Source organism: Gadus chalcogrammus, chromosome 22 (genome assembly GCF_026213295.1).
Source record: "Gadus chalcogrammus isolate NIFS_2021 chromosome 22, NIFS_Gcha_1.0, whole genome shotgun sequence".
NCBI classification, from domain to species: domain Eukaryota; kingdom Metazoa; phylum Chordata; class Actinopteri; order Gadiformes; family Gadidae; genus Gadus; species Gadus chalcogrammus.
Genome location: NC_079433.1, coordinates 2,024,756 through 2,043,995, shown reverse-complemented (window position 1 = coordinate 2,043,995; position 19,240 = coordinate 2,024,756). Strand labels below are relative to the sequence as shown.

General features: G+C 45.7%; 2 protein-coding genes across 2 annotated transcripts; one reads left to right on the top strand and one right to left on the bottom strand.

Moving 5' to 3' along the window:
* Positions 1-2,313: 2,313 nt before the first annotated feature.
* On the bottom strand, positions 2,314-4,815 carry cart4 (cocaine- and amphetamine-regulated transcript 4). The gene is made up of 3 exons (XM_056583379.1): positions 4,660-4,815; positions 3,414-3,473; positions 2,314-2,421 (listed from the first exon to the last, which is right to left on the bottom strand). Exons 1-3 carry the CDS (start codon positions 4,813-4,815, stop codon positions 2,314-2,316), a joined length of 324 nt encoding a protein of 107 aa, XP_056439354.1.
* Positions 4,816-9,340: 4,525 nt separating this feature from the next.
* On the top strand, positions 9,341-19,220 carry vps45 (vacuolar protein sorting 45 homolog). The gene is made up of 14 exons (XM_056582616.1): positions 9,341-9,679; positions 10,225-10,359; positions 10,585-10,645; positions 11,068-11,147; positions 11,362-11,430; positions 11,538-11,675; positions 12,322-12,432; positions 14,026-14,160; positions 15,018-15,131; positions 15,909-16,076; positions 16,663-16,821; positions 17,076-17,183; positions 17,770-17,891; positions 18,467-19,220. The coding sequence occupies exons 1-14, from the start codon at positions 9,587-9,589 to the stop codon at positions 18,603-18,605; spliced, it is 1,632 nt and encodes a 543-aa protein (XP_056438591.1). The 5' UTR covers positions 9,341-9,586; the 3' UTR covers positions 18,606-19,220.
* Positions 19,221-19,240: the final 20 nt, after the last annotated feature.

The following is a 19,240-nucleotide window of genomic DNA, read 5'->3' as shown; positions in this document are numbered from 1 at the left end:
AAACCTCCTTATCACTGATCAGACGCAGCTATGTCTAAAATTAGATTTAGATTCTACCTGTATTTATGTATTCATTCATTATATCCCTCTGTCTACACATAGAGAGAGAGAGAGAGAGAGAGAGAGAGAGAGAGAGAGTGAGAAATGTAGTTGTATCTATAGTTTATAATAGAAAGAGTAGTATAATATATATTGTAAAGTTTAGTATAACCTATAATATATTATTTAAAGTGTAATTTATCATATAACAAAGTGTAGCATAATATGTAATATTTAGCATACAGGAGAATGTGTACTATAACGTATATTGTAAAGTTTATCATAACCAATAATATGTCATATAAAGTGTAGTAAGTATGTATTAGGTACGTACAGGTCCCAGGTGCTCCGTGGCGGGGCTGGTGAGCTCTGGCAGGCTCCCCTCAGTGGGAGGAGCCGGGGACAGAAGGAGGAGGGCCAAGCAGAGGACCACGACTGGCCCCACAGACCTCATCCCCCCGTCAAGCCCGCTCAACGCTAGCAGCTAGCAGGCCACGCCCTTCTCCCTACGCCTCTCCGCGCATCAGGTCGGAGCTTCGTCTTCACCCCTGTTTATCACCTGTTTGACTGTGATACATGACTGTGATACATGACTGTGATATACATGACTGTGATATACATGACTCATGTATCACAGTCATGTATCACAGTCATGTATCACAGTAATGATCACAGTCATGTATCACAGTCATGTTACATGACTGTGATACATTACAGTGCTATATGAATGATACATGACTGTGATATATGACTGTGATACATTACTTTGATATGACTGTGATACATGACTGTGATACATGACTGTGACATGACAGTGATACATGACTGTGATATACATGACTCATGTATCACAGTCATGTATCACAGTAATGATCACAGTCATGTATCACAGTAATGATCGGAGTCATGCATCAGTCATATATCACACTAATGTATTATAGTAATGAATCACAGTCATGTATCACAGTCATGTGGTACTGTGATACATGAGACATGTATCACAGTCATGTATCAGTCATATATCACACTAATGTATTATAGTAATGAATCACAGTCATGTATCACAGTCATATATCAGTCACGTTTCACAGTCACGTATCACAGTCACGTATCACAGTCATTTACACAGTAATTTATCACAGTTTATCACAGTAATGTATCACAGTCATTTATGAAAGTAAGGTATCACATGCATATGTCACTGTGTTAAATTACTGTGATATATGAATATATATCACATATTTTATATAATATAAATATGTGATACATTACTTTCATAAATGACTTTATTTCATACAATATATCACAGTAATGTGTCAGTTTATCAAAGTACATAGATCTGAAGGTATTTAGTTAAGGAATTTCAGAATGTATAACAGTTTATCACAGTACATGGGCCTACAGGTAATAGTTAAAGTACTTTATAATGTGTAACAGTACATAGGTCTAAAGGTATTTGTTAAAGTATCTCATAAAACGTAAGCAAAGTTGCTGTCTGACCTGATACGGTGGTGGAGATGGTCACATGACCTGGTCTAATCCAGTCAGAAGCGGTCTAATCCGATTACAAGACTCACAAGTCTACACTACAGCATCGGCTCTTAAAGGACCCTGTTACCATGGTTACACATCTATTTACATTAATTATCGCCTACATAGAGACCAGTAGAGACAGTAGATAACAATTGACACCAGTGGAGACCAGTATAGACCAGTAGAGACTAGTAGAGACTAGAAGGGGTTCGGGTTAATATCGTGTTAGTTCATGAGGACATGTTAGTGTGCCTGCAACAAATAAAATGACCTGAGACTGCTTTATCAAGATGATTTATTTAATAAAAATAATAATTAACCCAACACAAGAACATAAACCCAAACACATGTGTGTAAGTGTTTGTGTACACGTGTGTGTGTGTGTTTGTGTTATGTGTGTATCAACGACCGTTAGGGTGTGTGTTAGAGTGGACACTGGTGTGTTTAATGTCAGTAGTAGGCCTACTAGTAGCATCAGTAGTAGTATTGTAGTATTAGTGTCAGTAGTAGTATTGTAGTATTAGCAGAAGTTTTGCAGTATTAGTGTCAGCAGCATCAGTAGTAGTATTGTAGTGTCAGTAGTAGTATTGTAGTATCAGTAGTAGTATTGTAGTTTTGTAGTGTCAGTAGTAGTATCACTAGTAGTATTGTAGTTTTGTAGTGTCAGTAGTAGTATTGTAGTATCAGTGGTAGTATTGTAGTATCAGTAGTAGTATTGTAGTATCAGTAGCAGTATCGGGGTCAGTAGCACCGCAGGAAGAAGGTGTTGCAGGCGGCTCCTCTCAGGCAGTCACACAGACGCCCGATGCGAGGTCCGTGCTTCATGGCGCATCGCTCGCCCATGTCACACTGGAGAGAGAGAGAGAGAGAGAGAGAGAGAGAGAGAGAGAGAGAGAGAGAGAGAGAGAGAGAGAGAGAGAGAGAGGGGAGGGAGGCAGAGGGAGAGGGAGGGAGGGAGAGAGAGAGAGGGGGAGAGAGGGAGAGTCCACCACTTCAGCTAACAGCATCTCTAAAGGTCCCATGGCATGCCACCAGGTATGGTGTGAGTAGCCGTTACAAGCTATGTTATTATTATTAACAAACACTATTAACAAATTAAATATATGTTGATTCAAGGGATTTATTATGAATAACGTTAGAAATGAATAATGATGATTCAAGTTATGGATTACCATTAAAATCTGAAATAATTATGATTAAAATGATGTATTATTATTAATACATGAGACTAATAATGATGGTTAAAGTGATTTATGTTTAATATCTGGCAACCCAAGGTACATATTAATATTAATAACAGTAACGATTATTTACATTATTTATGATTTAACACAATTACTAATAATAATAATTGTAACGGTCATTTAAATTGTTTGTGAATATTGATAATAATAATTACAGTAGCGGTCTTTCAACGTTGTATTTCTAGCTTAAATATTGACGTTGTTAGACTCTGTAAAGTCAGCGACTGTTAGCTTTAGCGATAGCTACCTCAGGCTAGAGCGTCTTCTAGAACGTCCTCATGCTCTAGCCTCAACCTCAATGAGACCCACTGAAAAACCACAAGCCGGTATGAAATAAACTGTTGAACTGAGATTCGGGAAAAAGTGTGGGGAGTTGTTAAATGTTTGAACGAAGGATAACGGTTAAATATTGGAAAGTGGAATGAAGTCTCTAGGTGAACAATGCGGAAGGGTAGGGTCCCAAAGATTGTAGAGAATAAGACAGAAAGAAAGAAAGAAAGAAAGAAAGAAAGAAAGAAAGAAAGAAAGAAAGAAAGAATGAAGGTTAACAACAATAGTTGTAATAATGTCAGTGATTGATGAAGAGGAAGGTAATACCCGTGGGATGATGCTGGCTCTCTTCTCCACCGAAAGATCTTCTTCCTGAAGCAGCTCCGCCTGAAACACACGTTGACATGGTTACAGCATAAAAACACTCTGCCATGGTTACAGCACGACAACACTTTACCATCGTTGCAGAAAAACAGGTATTTATGATAGCCATAATAACATACAGTATCGTTGATACATTAATAAGATAGACCACTCAGGGGTGTCCCGTTATTCCCGGTATAATGCTTACATATCAGCATCAATATATTAATTTACAGTAATATATATTACTATGCTTTACGTATTTTCAAATATATATATATATATATACGTATACATGTATACATAAATGTGTTTATATGTATGAACATATACATATATACTTGTATCCACATATATGTATATTAATATTGTATATGATTGATCATATTTACAATAAATACAATCTATAATATATTTAATAATATATATAGTGTAATAGTGTAAGGATCTCTTACCATATATATATCTACATATATATATACACATACATCTATGTATATACATTATATATATGTATATATATATGTAGATGTATTTATATGGTAAGAGATCCTTACACTATTACATATATATATAGTCTCTCACCCCATCATATATATTATAGACGTGCATATGTATATATATACTGTATACATGTATTTATTGTTTGTTTAAGGGTGTGGGTATATATATATATATATATATATTAGTGCTGTCAGTTAAACGCGTTATTAACGGCGTTTACGCAAACCAATTTTAACAGCGTTAATATTTTTATCGCGAGATTAACGCCTTTTTTTTTCTGGCTCAAAACAAAGAAGCAGTAGCCTGACTGCTATGTTCAAGGCAGTATGTTTGTATGTTCATCGTTTAATTGCACTATAGGCTTTTTTTTTGTATCGTCCTGTTTTGATCAGTATATGCCAATGTTGTTATCGATAACAAAACCATTTGCACAAGGCAAGCCGATGCACTTCCCCGTGTTGATAAGAGCATTAAAATGAGAACAATTAATGGGACAAAGAAATCAAGGGATATTTAGCAATGAAAAAATAATTGCGATTAATCGCGATTACTCGCGATTAATCGTGAGTTAACTATGACATCAATGCGATTAATCGTGATTAAATATTTTAATCGCTTGACAGCACTAATATATATATACATAAAATATATATATGTAAATATATAGATATATATATGTGTGTGTGTGTTTGTGTGAGGGTCTTACCAGACCGTCGGTGCTGAAGCGGTAGTAGGGGTCTCGATGGTCTCGCTGTTCCTCGGGATCTCGCAGCTCTTGGGGGTCCTCTGAGCGAGAAGTTAAAACAGCTGTGGCCACCGACAGGAGCACGGACAGGTAGAGCACCGCGCGGACCCGGTCCATGCTGCGACGCCCTGAACCCTCACTGACACGGACTGGTCTCTTCACTGCTCTCGGTTCTCTAAACCTCTCTCGATTCCCTTCACTCCTCTCGGTTCTGTCTTCACTCGTCTCGTTCCTCTTGTCTGCGGTTCTTGGTCCTCTGGTTCCCGGCTGTGGTTGGAGGAGGCTGCAGGTTGGTCTCCTCTCTCTAACTCGCGCCCCTGTATTTATAGCGGGTCCGGGCGTCACGGGACGTGTCAGACCTTGTTATGTCTCTCGTCCTCCATAACTTAGTGTCACATCAAGGTGCGGGGAGGAAGGACGGTCTGGGGGTCCCAAGACAAGACGGGGCCATGTCAGGAGGAGTGTGTGTGTGTGTGTGTGTGTGCTTGCTTGTGTTAATGTGTGTATGTCTGTGTGTGTTTGTGTGTGCGCGTGTGTGTTGTGTGTTTGTCTGTATTTTTGTATGTTTATGCGTTTGTGTTTATTTGTGTGTGTCTGTGTGTGTTCATAAAGTGTGTGTATGTGCGTGTGTGTGTTTATAAAGTGTGTGCGTGTGTGTGTGTCGATGTGTGTGTGTGTGTTGATTTGTTTAATAATCTACAGTACACTCAGTTTACTTTGTGAGCTTTTTTAAAATAATTGAAACGAGACCCCTGATGAGGGATAAGTGATGAGTCTGATGAGGGCAATGATGAGGATGGTGATGATGATGATGATGGTGATGATGGTGATGATGATGAGGGTGATGATGATGATGGTGATGATGGTGATGAAGATGAGGGTGATGATGAGGGTGATGATGATGATGAGGGCGATGATGAGGATGGTGATGATGATGATGGTGATGATGGTGATGAAGATGATGGTGATGAAGATGATGGTGATGATGATGATGGTGATGGTGGTGATGGTGGTGATGAAGATGATGGTAATGATGGTGATGATGATGGTGTTGGTGATGAAGATTATGAGGATGATGATGGTGTTGGTGATGATGATGATGATGATGGTGTTGGTGATGATGATGATGGTGGTGATGAAGGTGCTGACCCATACAGCTGAGATGAGTCGTCTCTGACTCCATTAGCCTCCGTCAGCCTCTAATGAGTCTGATAGGATCAGAGGCTGCGCGGGGCGGCGGCGGCCAGCTCCCCGCATCAAACACCGCTCAGCGGGACACAGCCGTGTGCGTGTGACTGTGTGTGTGTGTGTGTGTGTGTGTGTGTGTGTGTGCGTGCGTGTGTGTGTGTGTGTGACTGTGTGTGTGTGTATCGGTGTGTGTGTGTGTGTGTGTGTGTGTGTGTCGGTGTGTGTGTGTGTTGGTGTGTGTGTGTGTGTGTCGGTGTGTGTGTGTGTCGGTGTGTGTGTGTGCCAGGACGCGTGTGTTGAAGGTGTGAATGTCATAGAGATTGGCCAGCAATGAGAGAGAGAGAGAGAGACAATGGGCAGAGAGAGAGGGGCGTGCGAGGGGCGTGCGAGCGTGACGTCCATCTCTACCCTATCTCTACTCCATTACACGCGTTAAATGTCGTGGTATTTGTACTTTGTACTTCACAAATGTTAATTCATGCTTCCGTCACGATTGGTGTGTTTGTGTGTGTGTTTGTGTGTGTGTGTGTGTGTGTGTGGTGTGTGTGTGTGTGTGTGTGTGTGTGTGTGTGTGTTTGTTTGTGTAGGTGTTTGTGCATGTGTGTGAGTTAGAGGGTGGGGTGAGAGAGAGAATGAGAAATAGTGAGTGAGTGAGTGAGTGAGTGAGCGAGCGAGCGAGCGAGCGAGTGAGTGAGCGAGTGAGCGAGCGAGCGAGTGAGTGAGCGAGTGAGTGAGTGAGTGAGTGAGTGAGTGAGTGAGTGAGCGAGCGAGCGAGCGAGCGAGCGACGGGGGCCTGCCTGTTGTTCTCGACCCCAAGACCATCGTTAGTGGTAAGGAGTCATAGCCAGGGGTTAGGAGTCATGGTCGGGGGTTAGGAGCCATAGTAAGGGGTTAGGAGTCATAGTGAGGGGTTATGAGTCATAGTGAGGGGTTAGGAGTCATAGTGAGGGGTTAGGAGTCATAGTGAGGGGTAAGGAGTCATAGTGAGGGGTTAGGAGTCATAGTGAGGGGTTAGGAGTCATAGTGAGGTGTTAGGAGTCATAGTAAGGGGTTAGGAGTCATAGTGAGGGGTGAGGAGTCACAGTAAGGGGTTAGGAGTCATAGTGAGGGGTGAGGAGTCATAGTGAGGGGTTAGGAGTCATAGTGAGGGGTTAGGAGTCATAGTGAGGGGTAAGGAGTTATAGTAAGGGGTTAGGAGTCATAGTGAGGGGTTAGGAGTCATAGTGAGGGGTTAGGAGTCACAGTAAGGGGTTAGGAGTCATAGTGAGGGGTTAGGAGTCCCAGTCAGGGGTTAGGAGTCATAGTCAGGGGTTAGGAGTCATAGCTAGGGGTTAGGAGTCATAATGAGGGGTTAGGAGCCATAGTGAAGGGGTTAGGAGTCATGGTTAGAGGATAGGAGTCATAGTTAGGGGTTAGGAGTCATAGCTAGTGGTTAGGAGTCACAGTAAGGGGTCAGGAGTCATATTGAGGCGTGGATGTGATAGCACGGGGGTAGCAGTCCTAAAGTAGGACCCCCCCCCCCCACTGAGTGCTGTCCTGTAGCTGTCGTTATAAATACTTTGAGCTTCGTCTTCACGTTGATGATGAGCGGCTCTCAGCAGGGAGCCTCCTTCCTCTTCCTCATCGTCTTCCTCAGACCTCCGGGCCTTGGGGGTGACCTGATGATGTCCTGTGTCGTGTCCCCCCTCGCCCCAGCCCTGTCTCCACTCAACGCACAGGCTGATTTATTGGTTACTCATGATTGATTTATTGGTTTAGTTATTGGTTTATTTATTGTTTGATTATTGATTTGTTTCTTTATTCGTTTATTATTGATAAATTAAGGGTTATTTATTATTTCATTTATTTATTTATTTTTTGTTAATTATGGATTAATTATTGGTTATTTATTGGTTGATTTATTGGTTATACATTGGGTATTTATTGGTAAATAATTGGTAGTCTATGGTTATTTAATGGTTTAATTATTGGTTATTTATTGGTTCAATATTGGTTATTTATTGGTTTATTTATTGCTTATTTATTGGTATATGTATTGGTTACGTTTAATCGTTATTTATTGGTTTATTATGGAAGCCGTGCTCCTGGTCAGATGGGCCAGTGACAGTGATGGTTGATTGACACCTTGTCACCAGCTCTCCTCTCTCATCACCCCCCCCCCCCCCCCCCCCCCTCCTGTGAGACGGCCTGACTATCTCCAATTAACTCTATCCCTATAATTATACATCTATCTCTATCCTTACAGATACACATATTTGTATATGTTAGGCTATATATTGAGATGGCAGTGTGCGAAATACCCGTCAATATTCGGGGATGCCGTCATCCCCAGATTGTTCTCGATATGCAGTCGCTAGCTAGGCCATAACATTACAATATTTCATGGATGCAAGCAAGCCAAGACAATCAATCTCTATAGCCTACATGACAACACACACGCGCGCACACACACACACACACACACACACACACACACACACACACACACACACACACACACACACACACACACACACACACACACACACACACACACAAACGCACACACTTTAAACACTGGTAAAGCAATAGGAGCCTGCATTGGCTAAAGTTGTTGGGATGCACGTTATTTATAACAGGCAGGGGCAAAGTTGTGCATTACAATGCAAACACGACAATAATTGGCACCGTTCTTGCGCACTCAGAAGAACATGAACTGAATAAATGCCAGGTATATAGCATATCGGAGACGGGCACACAATCAGTGCATTTGCAAATGAGACTGTTGCGATTGCAATGTGAAAAGGAACTGCGCCAAACAACAAAAAAAAAGTTGGATGGCAACCCCGCTGGCCCCCCGAAAAAAAGAAAATCATGACACATCACAACATCTAAGCACCCAGTCCAATAACATGGGATGGTGCCGCATTCCTAATTACCGTGTGTATTACAATGTGTGTTACAATAAAATGCAATTCAACGTGGAAGTAATCCAAGTATTTAGAATACAATACCCAGATTGAGTGATGTAACGGAATACGCTACATATTACGTTTTTGGGCATGTATTCTGCATTCGGAAACTGGATACATTTTAAAAGTATCCTTCCCAACATGACAGATGTATAGACAAATATATATTGAAAAATGTATATATAGAAATATATATCTACAGATATCTATTGACAAATGTATACATGTCCAAAAAATAAATAAATACAAATCTGCCCAGGGCGGACTTACTGAAGACAGGAGGATCAACTACAGGATAAAGATGAATAATGGAAGGCTTTCTTATCTGAGGAATCAGAATGTTGGGTGCCGATGTTAATACGTGGTCGAGAATGTTTCAACAACCATGAACCCAGCATGTACAATCAGGTTGTACACTTCACCATCAGCCTGCATATAATACATATGACGTTACGTCTCTCTCGACGTGACGTCACTCTTGACGTGACACGTCACCACGTCACTAACCCGGAAGTGGGTCGTCGCGTCTCCGGTCTCGGCTGGGTTTGTTGACAGCTTCCTTTCAGGAGCAAAACTCGAGACCAAAGCTCCTCATACTACAGTAGCACTGCATCGTAGGACTGAAGGTGTCATACCACGGAGTAGTGTCTGATAATACTACAGTAGTACTGTATCGTAGGACTGAACGTGTCATACCACGGAGTGTCGTGTGATAATACTACAGAGTATCGCAACACTACGGACTGAAGATGAACGTGACGCTGGCAGTGAAGCAGTACGTCACCAGGATGATCGAGGACAGCGGGCCGGGCATGAAGGTCCTGCTGATGGACAAGGACACGGTAGGACCTGTTCCACCAGGAGCTCCTGAGCAGAAGAGGACCTCAAACACATAGAAGAGCACTTTTACTAACCTCCATCCCTGGTCTGTGAACCTCATGTATCTCGACCAGTTCCAAACCAGTAGGAGGGTTAGATGATGTGTGTTTCAGACCACTAGGAGGGTTATATGATGTGTTGATGTGTGTTTCAGACCAGTAGGAGGGTTAGATGATGTGGGGTGCGTTTCAGACCAGTAGGAGGGTTAGATGAGGGGTTGATGTGCGTTTCAGACCAGTAGGAGGGTTAGATGAGGGGTTGATGTGTGTTTCAGACCAGTAGGAGGGTTAGATGATGTGTGTTTCAGACCAGTAGGAGGGTTATATGATGTGTGTTTCAGACCAGTAGGAGGGTTAGATGATGTGTGTTTCAGACCAGTAGGAGGGTTAGATGAGGGGTTGATGTGTGTTTCAGACCAGTAGGAGGGTTAGATGAGGGGGTTAGATGATGTGTTGATGTGTGTTTCAGACCAGTAGGAGGGTTAGATGATGTGTAATGTGTGTTTCAGACCAGTATCGTCAGCATGGTGTACACCCAGTCAGAGATCCTACAGAAGGAGGTGTATCTCCTGGAGAGAATCGACTCTCAGAACCGGGACAACATGAAGCACCTGAAAGCGATCTGCTACCTGCGTCCTACCAAGGTACCACGGTGTGTGTGTGTGTGTGTGTGTGTGTGTGTGTCTGTTTGTGTGGTACTGTGTGTGTGTTTGTCTGTGTGTGTGTGTTGTGATAGTGTGTAAGATTTTACCATGCATTGCATTTAAATCAGATATTTTGTTGTGTGTTTCTGAAGAAGAACGTAGAAGGACATGCTGTGTGTGTGTGTGTGTATGTGTGTGTGTGTGTGTGTGTGTTTGTGATTCCAGGAGAATGTGGAGAGTCTGATCCAGGAGCTGAGAAGACCCAAGTACAGCGTCTACTTCATCTGTAAGACCATCACCACGGCAACAGCAGCACCGTAGTAACAACAACAGCACCACGGCAACACCATCACCATAGTAACAATAACATCACCATGGTTACACCAGCACCATAGTAACAACAACATCACCATGGTTACACCAGCACCATAGTAACACCACCATCACCACGGCAACACCAGCACCGTAGTTACAACAACAACACCACGGCAACACTAGCACCATAGTAACAACAACAACACCACGGCAACACTAGCACCATAGTAACAACATCATCACCACGGCAACACCACCATAGTGACAACAACATCATCATGGCAACACCATCACCACTGCAACACTAGCACCAGCTATGGACAAAGTGGGTGGGGCATAATGAGTGAGGGTGTGGTCAGTGGGAATGATATGGGCGGGGCATGTGTGTTCCAGACTTCAGTAACGTCATCAGTAAGAGTGAGATCAAAGCACTGGCGGAGGCCGACGAACAGGAAGTGGTGGCCGAGATCCAGGTGAGCATCTTCATCATCCTCTTCATCCTCATCATCATTATCTTCATCATTATGGCGCGACTGACTCACCTATTGTCCCTCTACCTGTCTCTCTCTCTCTCTGTCTCTACCTCTCTCTCTCTCTCTCTCTCTCTCTCTCTCTCTCTCTCTCTCTCTCTCTCTACCTGTCTGTCTGCCTGTCTGTGTCTCTCTCTACCTGTCTCTCTGTCTCTAGGAGTTTTATGGGGACTTCATTGCTGTGAATCCTCATCTCTTCTCCCTTAACCTGCAGGGCGTTGCCAGGGTAAGAGTGTGTGTGTGTGTGTGTGTGTGTGTGTGTGAGGTGTGTGGTGTGTGGTGTGTGTGTGTGTGGTGTTCTGTGTCCCCACTAAGCAGTGTGTTGTGTGTTAGGGGAGGAGCTGGGACCCCACCATGCTGGCCCGCTCCACTCAGGGCCTGACGTCGGTCCTGCTGGCACTCAAGAAGTGTCCGGTCATCAGATACCAGCTGTCCTCCGACATGGCCAAGAGACTGGCCGAGAGCGTCAAGGTCAGGGTCAAGGGTCAAGGGTTAACCCTACAGACACGGGGACACATATGTTGGATAACACACACATATGCACACATACACACACACACTCAGACTTACACTCACTCACTCACTCACTCACTCACTCACTCACTCACTCACTCACTCACTCACTCACTCACACACTCACTCACTCACTCACTCACTCACTCACTCACTCACTCACTCACTCACTCACTCACTCACTCACTCACTCACTCACTCACTCACTCACTCACTCACTCACTCACTCACTTAAACTCCGACACACACACACACACACTCACTCACTCACTCACTCACTCACTCACTCACTCACTCACTCACTCACTCACTCACTCACTCACTCACTCACTCATTCACTCACTCACTCACTCACTCACTCACTCACTCACTCACTCACTCACTCACTCACTCACTCACTCACTCACTCACTCACTCACTCCTCACTCACTCACTCACTCACTCACTCACTCACTCTCTCTCTCACCCTCTCACTCACTCATCACTCACTCACTCACTCACTCACTCACTCACTCACTCACTCACTCACTCACCCTCTCACCCACTCACCCTCTCACCCTGTCACCCACTCACCCTCTCACCCTGACCCCGGTGTGTGTTCCAGCTCATCATCACTAAGGAGTACGAGTTGTTTGACTTCAGGAAGACTGAAGTTCCTCCACTGCTGCTGATCCTCGACCGCAGCGACGACGCCATCACCCCCCTCCTCAACCAGGTTAGAACCATTAACCTTAACCAGGTTAGTACCATTAACCTTAACCAGGTTAGAACCATCACCCCCCTCCTCAACCAGGTTAGAACCATTAACCTTAACCAGGTTAGTACCATTAACCTTAACCAGGTTAGAACCATCACCCCCCTCCTCAACCAGGTTAGAACCATTAACCTTAACCAGGTTAGAACCATTAACCTTAACCAGGTTAGAACCATTAACCTCAACCAGGTTAGAACCATTAACCTTAACCAGGTTAGAACCATTAACCTTAACCAGGTTAGAACCATTAACCTTAACCAGGTTAGAACCATCACCCCCCTCCTCAACCAGGTTAGAACCATTACCTTAACCAGGTTAGAACCATTAACCTTAACCAGGTTAGAACCATCACCCCCCCTCAACCAGGTTAGAACCATTAACCTTAACCAGGTTAGAACCATTAACCTTAACCAGGTTAGAACCATCACCCCCCTCCTCAACCAGGTTAGAACCATTAACCTTAACCAGGCTAGAACCATTAACCTTAACCAGGTTAGAACCATTAAACTTAACCAGGTTAGAACCATCACCCCCCTCCTCAACCCGGTTAGAACCATTAACCTTAGCCAGGTTAGAACCATCACCCCCCTCCTCAACCAGGTTAGAACCATTAACCTTAACCAGGTTAGAACCATTAACCTTAACCAGGTTAGAACCATTAACCTTAACCAGGTTAGAACCATCACCCCCCTCCTCAACCAGGTTAGAACCATTAACCTTAACCAGGTTAGAACCATCACCCCCCTCCTCAACCAGGTTAGAACCATTAACCTTAGCCAGGTTAGAACCTAGAACCTCCTCAACCAGGTTAGAACCATTAACCTTAGCCAGGTTAGAACCATTAACCTTAACCAGGTTAGAACCTAGAACCTCCTCAACCAGGTTAGAACCATTAACCTTAACCAGGTTAGAACCTAGAACCTCCTCAACCAGGATAGAACCATTAACCTTAACCAGGTTAGAACCTTAACCAGGTTAGAACCTAGAACCTCCTCAACCAGGTTAGAACCATTAACCTTAACCAGGTTAGAACCTAGAACCTCCTCAACCAGGTTAGAACCATTGAGCTTAACCAGGATAGAACCATCACCCCCCTCCTCAACCAGGTTAGAACCATTAACCTTAACCAGGTTAGAACCTATAACTTTAACCAGGTTAGAACCATTAACCATAACCAGGTTAGAACCTAGAACCTCCTCAACCAGGTTAGAACCAGTGACCTTAACCAGGTTAGAACCATTAACCCTAACCAGGTTAGAACCTAAAACCTCCTCAAACAGGTTAGAACCATTACCCTTAACCAGGTTAGAACCATCACCCCCCTCAACCAAGTTAGAACCATGAACCTTAACCAGGTTAGAACCATTAATCTTAACCAGGTTAGATCCATTTACCTTAACCAGGTTAGGACCATTAACCTTGACCAGGTTAGAACCTATACCCTCCTCAACCAGGTTAGGACCATTAACTTTGACCAGGTTAGAACCTGTGCCCCAGGGAGGTTCTAGGTTCCCGCTCTAGAAGGCTAACCCGGTGGTGACCCTGCGCCCCTAGTGGACGTACCAGGCGATGGTCCACGAGCTGCTGGGTCTGAACAACAACCGCATCGACCTGTCCCGCGTCCCGGGGATCAGCAAGGACCTCCGCGAGGTGGTGCTGTCGGCCGACAACGACGACTTCTACGCCAACGTGAGTCCTCCAGCCTCACGGCCCGGGTTCTGGGGTAGAACATGTTAACGTTGGGTTCTGTGGTAGAACATGTTAACGTTGGGTTCTGTGGTTAGGACATGTTAACATCGGGTTCTGTGGTAGAACATGTTAACGTCGGGGTCTGTGGTAGGACATGTTAACGTCGGGTTCTGTGGTAGAACATGTTAACGTTGGGTTCTGTGGTTAGGACAAGTTAACATCGGGGTCTGTGATAGGACATGTTAACGTCGGGTTCTGTGGTAGAACATGTTAACGTTGGGTTCTGTGGTTAGGACATGTTAACATCGGGTTCTGTGGTAGAACATGTTAACGTCGGGTTCTGTGGTAGAACATGTTAATGTTAGGTTCTGTGGTAGAACATGTTAACATCGGGTTCTGTGGTAGAACATGTTAATGTTAGGTTCTGTGGTTAGGACATGTTAACATCGGGTTCTGTGGTAGAACATGTTAACGTTGGGTTCTGTGAGTTTAGAACATGTTAACGTTAGGTTCTGTGGTAGAACATGTTAATGTTAGGTTCTGTGGTAGAACAAGTTAACGTTGGGTTCTGTGGTAGAACATGTTAATGTTAGGTTCTGTGGTAGAACATGTTAACATCGGGTTCTGTGGTAGAACATGTTAATGTTAGGTTCTGTGGTAGAACGTGTTAACATCGGGTTCTGTGGTAGAACATGTTAATGTTAGGTTCTGTGGTAGAACATGTTAACATCGGGTTCTGTGGTAGAACATGTTAATGTTAGGTTCTGTGGTAGAACATGTTAACATCGGGTTCTGTGGTAGAACATGTTAATGTTAGGTTCTGTGGTTAGGACATGTTAACGTTGGGTTCTGTGTAGAACCTGTACCTAAACTTCGGGGAGATCGGCACCAACATCAAGAACCTGATGGAAGACTTCCAGAAGAAGAAACCGAAAGGACAGCAGAGGCTGGAGTCCATCTCAGACATGAAGGTGAGGGGCGGAGTCATCTCAGAGGGGGCGGGGTCAGCTCAGAGGGGGTGGAGTCCATCTCAGACATGAAGGTGAGGGGCGGAGTCATCTCAGAGGGGGCGGGGTCAGCTCAGAGGGGGTGGAGTCCATCTCAGACATGAAGGTGAGGGCGGAGTCATCTCAGAGGGGGCGGGGTCAGCTCAGAGGGGTGGAGTCCATCTCAGACATGAAGGTGAGGGGCGGAGTCATCTCAGTGGGGGCGGGGTCAGCTCAGAGGGGGTGGAGTCCATCTCAGACATGAAGGTGAGGGGCGGAGTCATCTCAGAGGGGGTGGGGTCAGCTCAGAGGGGGTGGAGTCCATCTCAGACATGAAGGTGAGGGGCGGAGTCATCTCAGAGGGGCGGGTCAGCTCAGAGGGGTGGAGTCCATCTCAGACATGAAGGTGAGGGGCGGAGTCATCTCAGAGGGGGCGGGGTCAGCTCAGAGGGGGTGGAGTCCATCTCAGACATGAAGGTGAAGATGCAGACCTAACAGAGGCCTGTGTTACCAGAGGACCTGACAGAGGACCTAACAGAGGCCTGTCCTAACAGAGGACCTGACAGAGGCCTGTCCTTACAGAGGACCTAACAGAGGCCTGTCCTAACAGAGGACCTGACAGAGGCCTGTCCTTACAGAGGACCTAACAGAGGCCTGTGTTACCAGAGGACCTGACAGAGGACCTAAAAGAGGCCTGTCCTTACAGAGGACCTGACAGAGGCCTGTCCTTACAGAGGACCTAACAGAGGCCTGTGCCCCCAGGCCTTCGTGGACAGCTACCCCCAGTTCAAGAAGATGTCGGGGGCGGTGTCGAAGCACGTGACGGTGGTGGGGGAGCTGTCCCGCCTGGTGGCGGAGCGGCAGCTGATGGAGGTCTCAGAGGTGGAGCAGGAGCTGGCCTGTCAGAACGACCACTCCAGCGCCCAGCAGGTACACACACACACACACACACACACACACACACACACACACACACACACACACACACACACCACACACCCACACACACACACACACACACACACACACACACACACACACACACACACACATGCATGTCAAAACGCACGCACGCACAGATCAACACGCCCGCACATCAATACGCACACACATGCACATACATCAACACGCACGCACGCACTCATACACACGCACACATCAACAAACACACAAACATACACCTGCACACATGCACACGCACGTGCATCAACAAACAACACATTAACAAACACACCAACAAACAACACATTAACAAACACACCAACAAACACATTAACAAACACACCAACAAACAACACACCAACAAACACATTAACAAACACACCAACAAACAACACACCAACAAACACATTAACAAACACACCAACAAACAACACACCAACAAACACACCAACCAACAACACACCAACAAACAACACACCAACAAACAACACACCAACAAACACACCAACAAACAACACATTAACAAACACACCAACAAACAACCCATTCCCCCCCCCCCCCCCCCCCCGTGCAGAAGGTGCGGCGGTTGCTCCGCCTCCCGGGGGTGTGTGAGCTGGACGCCGTCCGCCTGGTGATGCTCTACGCTCTGCGCTACGAGCGCCATAGCAACAGCGCGCTGCCCGCCATGATGGAGGAGCTCGCCAAGAGGGGCGTGTCCGAGAAGTACCGCAAGGTCAGAAGTCACACAGACAGAGGTCACTCCTGTCGTCCGACGGCCCGACACGTTTGATTGGTTGATTGATGGGGGGGGGGGGGGGAAGAAGAGAGAGAGAGAGAGAGAGAGAGAGAGAGAGAGAGAGAGAGAGAGAGAGAGAGAGAGAGAGAGAGAGAGAGAGAGAGAGAGAGAGAATGCTCTTTGTTGTGTTTATAGATTTGTGTTATTGTGTGTGTGTGTGTGTGTGTGTGTGTGTGTGGGTGTGTGTGTAGATGGTCCACAGTGTGGTGGAGTACGGGGGGAAGCGGGTGAGAGGAAGTGACCTCGTCACGGCAACGGACGCCGTGGCGATCACCAAACAGTTCCTCAAGGGGCTCAAGGTAACACACATTTACATACATCACACACACACACACACACACACACAATGTACCACACACGTTATACACACAACAAATATACACACACACACACGCACACACAATGTACCACACACGTTATACACACATCATACACACCATATATATACACACACACACACACCCTATGTACACACGCATCACACACGTCCTATACGCACATCCTATACATATCACACACACACACAACATACACACATCAAACAAACATCTTGTACACATCACACACACACATCCTGTATGCACATCATGTGTGTTTATCTAGTGTTGTGTGTTTTGTTTAGTACTTTGTGTGTTTTAGGGCATGGAGAACACGTTTTATGTCATACTTTGTGTGTTCTATCCCGTACATTGTGTGTTTTATGTAGTACTTTGTGTGTTTTAGGGCGTGAACGTGTTTTATGTATTACTTTGTGTGATTTTTGTGGTAATTTGTGTGTTTTATGTAGTACTTTGTGTGTTTTAGGGCTTGAACATGTTTTATGTTGTACTTTGTGTGTTTTGTGTGGTACTTTGTGTGTTTTATGCAGTACTTTGCGTGTTTTAGGGCGTGGAGAACGTGTACACTCAGCACCAGCCGCTGCTACAGGACACTCTGGACCAGCTGGTGAAGGGGAAGCTGAGAGACGCACAGTTCCCCTACCTGGGGGCCAGCAGCCTCAGAGACAGGTACACACCTGGGGACCTCACCTGGGGGCCAGCAGCCTCAGAGACAGGTACACACCTGGGGACCTCACCTGGGGGCCAGCAGCCTCAGAGACAGGTACACACCTGGGGGCCAGCAGCCTCAGAGACAGGTACACACCTGGGGGCCAGCAGCCTCAGAGACAGGTACACACCTGGGGGCCAGCAGCCTCAGAGACAGGTACACACCTGGGGGCCAGCAGCCTCAGAGACAGGTACACACCTGGGGGCCAGCAGCCTCAGAGACAGGTACACACCTGGGGGCCAGCAGCCTCAGAGACAGGTACACACCTGGGGCCAGCAGCCTCAGAGACAGGTACACAACACCTGGGGGCCCTCACCTGGGGGCCAGCAGCCTCAGAGACAGGTACACACCTGGGGGCCCTCACCTGGGGGCCCTCACCTGGGGACCTCACCTAGGGACCTCACCTGTACTATGTGTGTCACCTAGGGACCTTACCTGGACCCCTAGGTGAGGTGTATCTCTATAGGGGAGGTGTATCTATATAGTATTTATATATAGTATATTGTATATATAATGTGTATATATTGTGTCCCAGGCCCCAGGACGTGCTGGTGTTCGTGGTGGGCGGGGCCACCTACGAGGAGGCGCTGTGCGTCTACAACCTGAACCGCTCGGTGCCCGGGGTCCGCATCGTCCTGGGGGGCACCACCGTGCACAGCACCAAGAGGTACTAGTACTACCTACAGTACTCACTACACTGTACACACTACAGTACACACCACCGTGCACAGTACCAAGAGGTACTAGTACTGCCTACAGTACTCACTACAGTACTCACTACTGTACACACTACAGTACACACCACCGTGCACAGTACCAAGAGGTACTAGTACTGCCTACAGTACTCACTACAGTACTCACTACAGTACACACCACCGTGCACAGTACCAAGAGGTACTAGTACTACCTACAGTACACACTACAGTACTCACTACAGTACACACTACAGTACACACCACCGTGCACAGTACCAAGAGGTACTAGTACTGCCTACAGTACACACTACAGTACACACCACCGTGCACAGTACCAAGAGGTACTAGTACTACCTACAGTACTCACTACAGTACACAGCACCGTGCACAGTACCAAGAGGTACTAGTACTACCTACAGTACTCACTACAGTACCAAGAGGTACTAGTACTACCTACAGTACACACTACAGTACACACTACAGTACCAAGAGGTACTAGTACTACCTACAGTACTCACTACAGTACACACTACAGTACACACTACACTGTACACAGCACCTGGAGGTACTAGTACTCACCACAGTACACACTACAGTACTCACTACAGTACACA

What these genes read in the sequence shown, in the direction of transcription:
- cart4 (XM_056583379.1), bottom strand. Translation starts at nt 4,815, where the DNA reads ATGGACCGGGTCCGCGCGGTGCTCTACCTGTCCGTGCTCCTGTCGGTG. An exon ending in GCTTCAGCACCGACGGTCTG is followed by an intron (nt 3,474 to 4,659) that starts GTAAGACCCTCA and finishes CGTGTGTTTCAG; the next exon opens with GCGGAGCTGCTTCAGGAAGA. An exon ending in GAGCCAGCATCATCCCACGG is followed by an intron (nt 2,422 to 3,413) that starts GTATTACCTTCC and finishes CTCTCTCTCCAG; the next exon opens with TGTGACATGGGCGAGCGATG.
- vps45 (XM_056582616.1), top strand. Translation starts at nt 9,587, where the DNA reads ATGAACGTGACGCTGGCAGTGAAGCAGTACGTCACCAGGATGATCGAG. An exon ending in ACGACGACTTCTACGCCAAC is followed by an intron (nt 14,161 to 15,017) that starts GTGAGTCCTCCA and finishes GGTTCTGTGTAG; the next exon opens with AACCTGTACCTAAACTTCGG. An exon ending in GCCAGCAGCCTCAGAGACAG is followed by an intron (nt 17,892 to 18,466) that starts GTACACACCTGG and finishes ATTGTGTCCCAG; the next exon opens with GCCCCAGGACGTGCTGGTGT.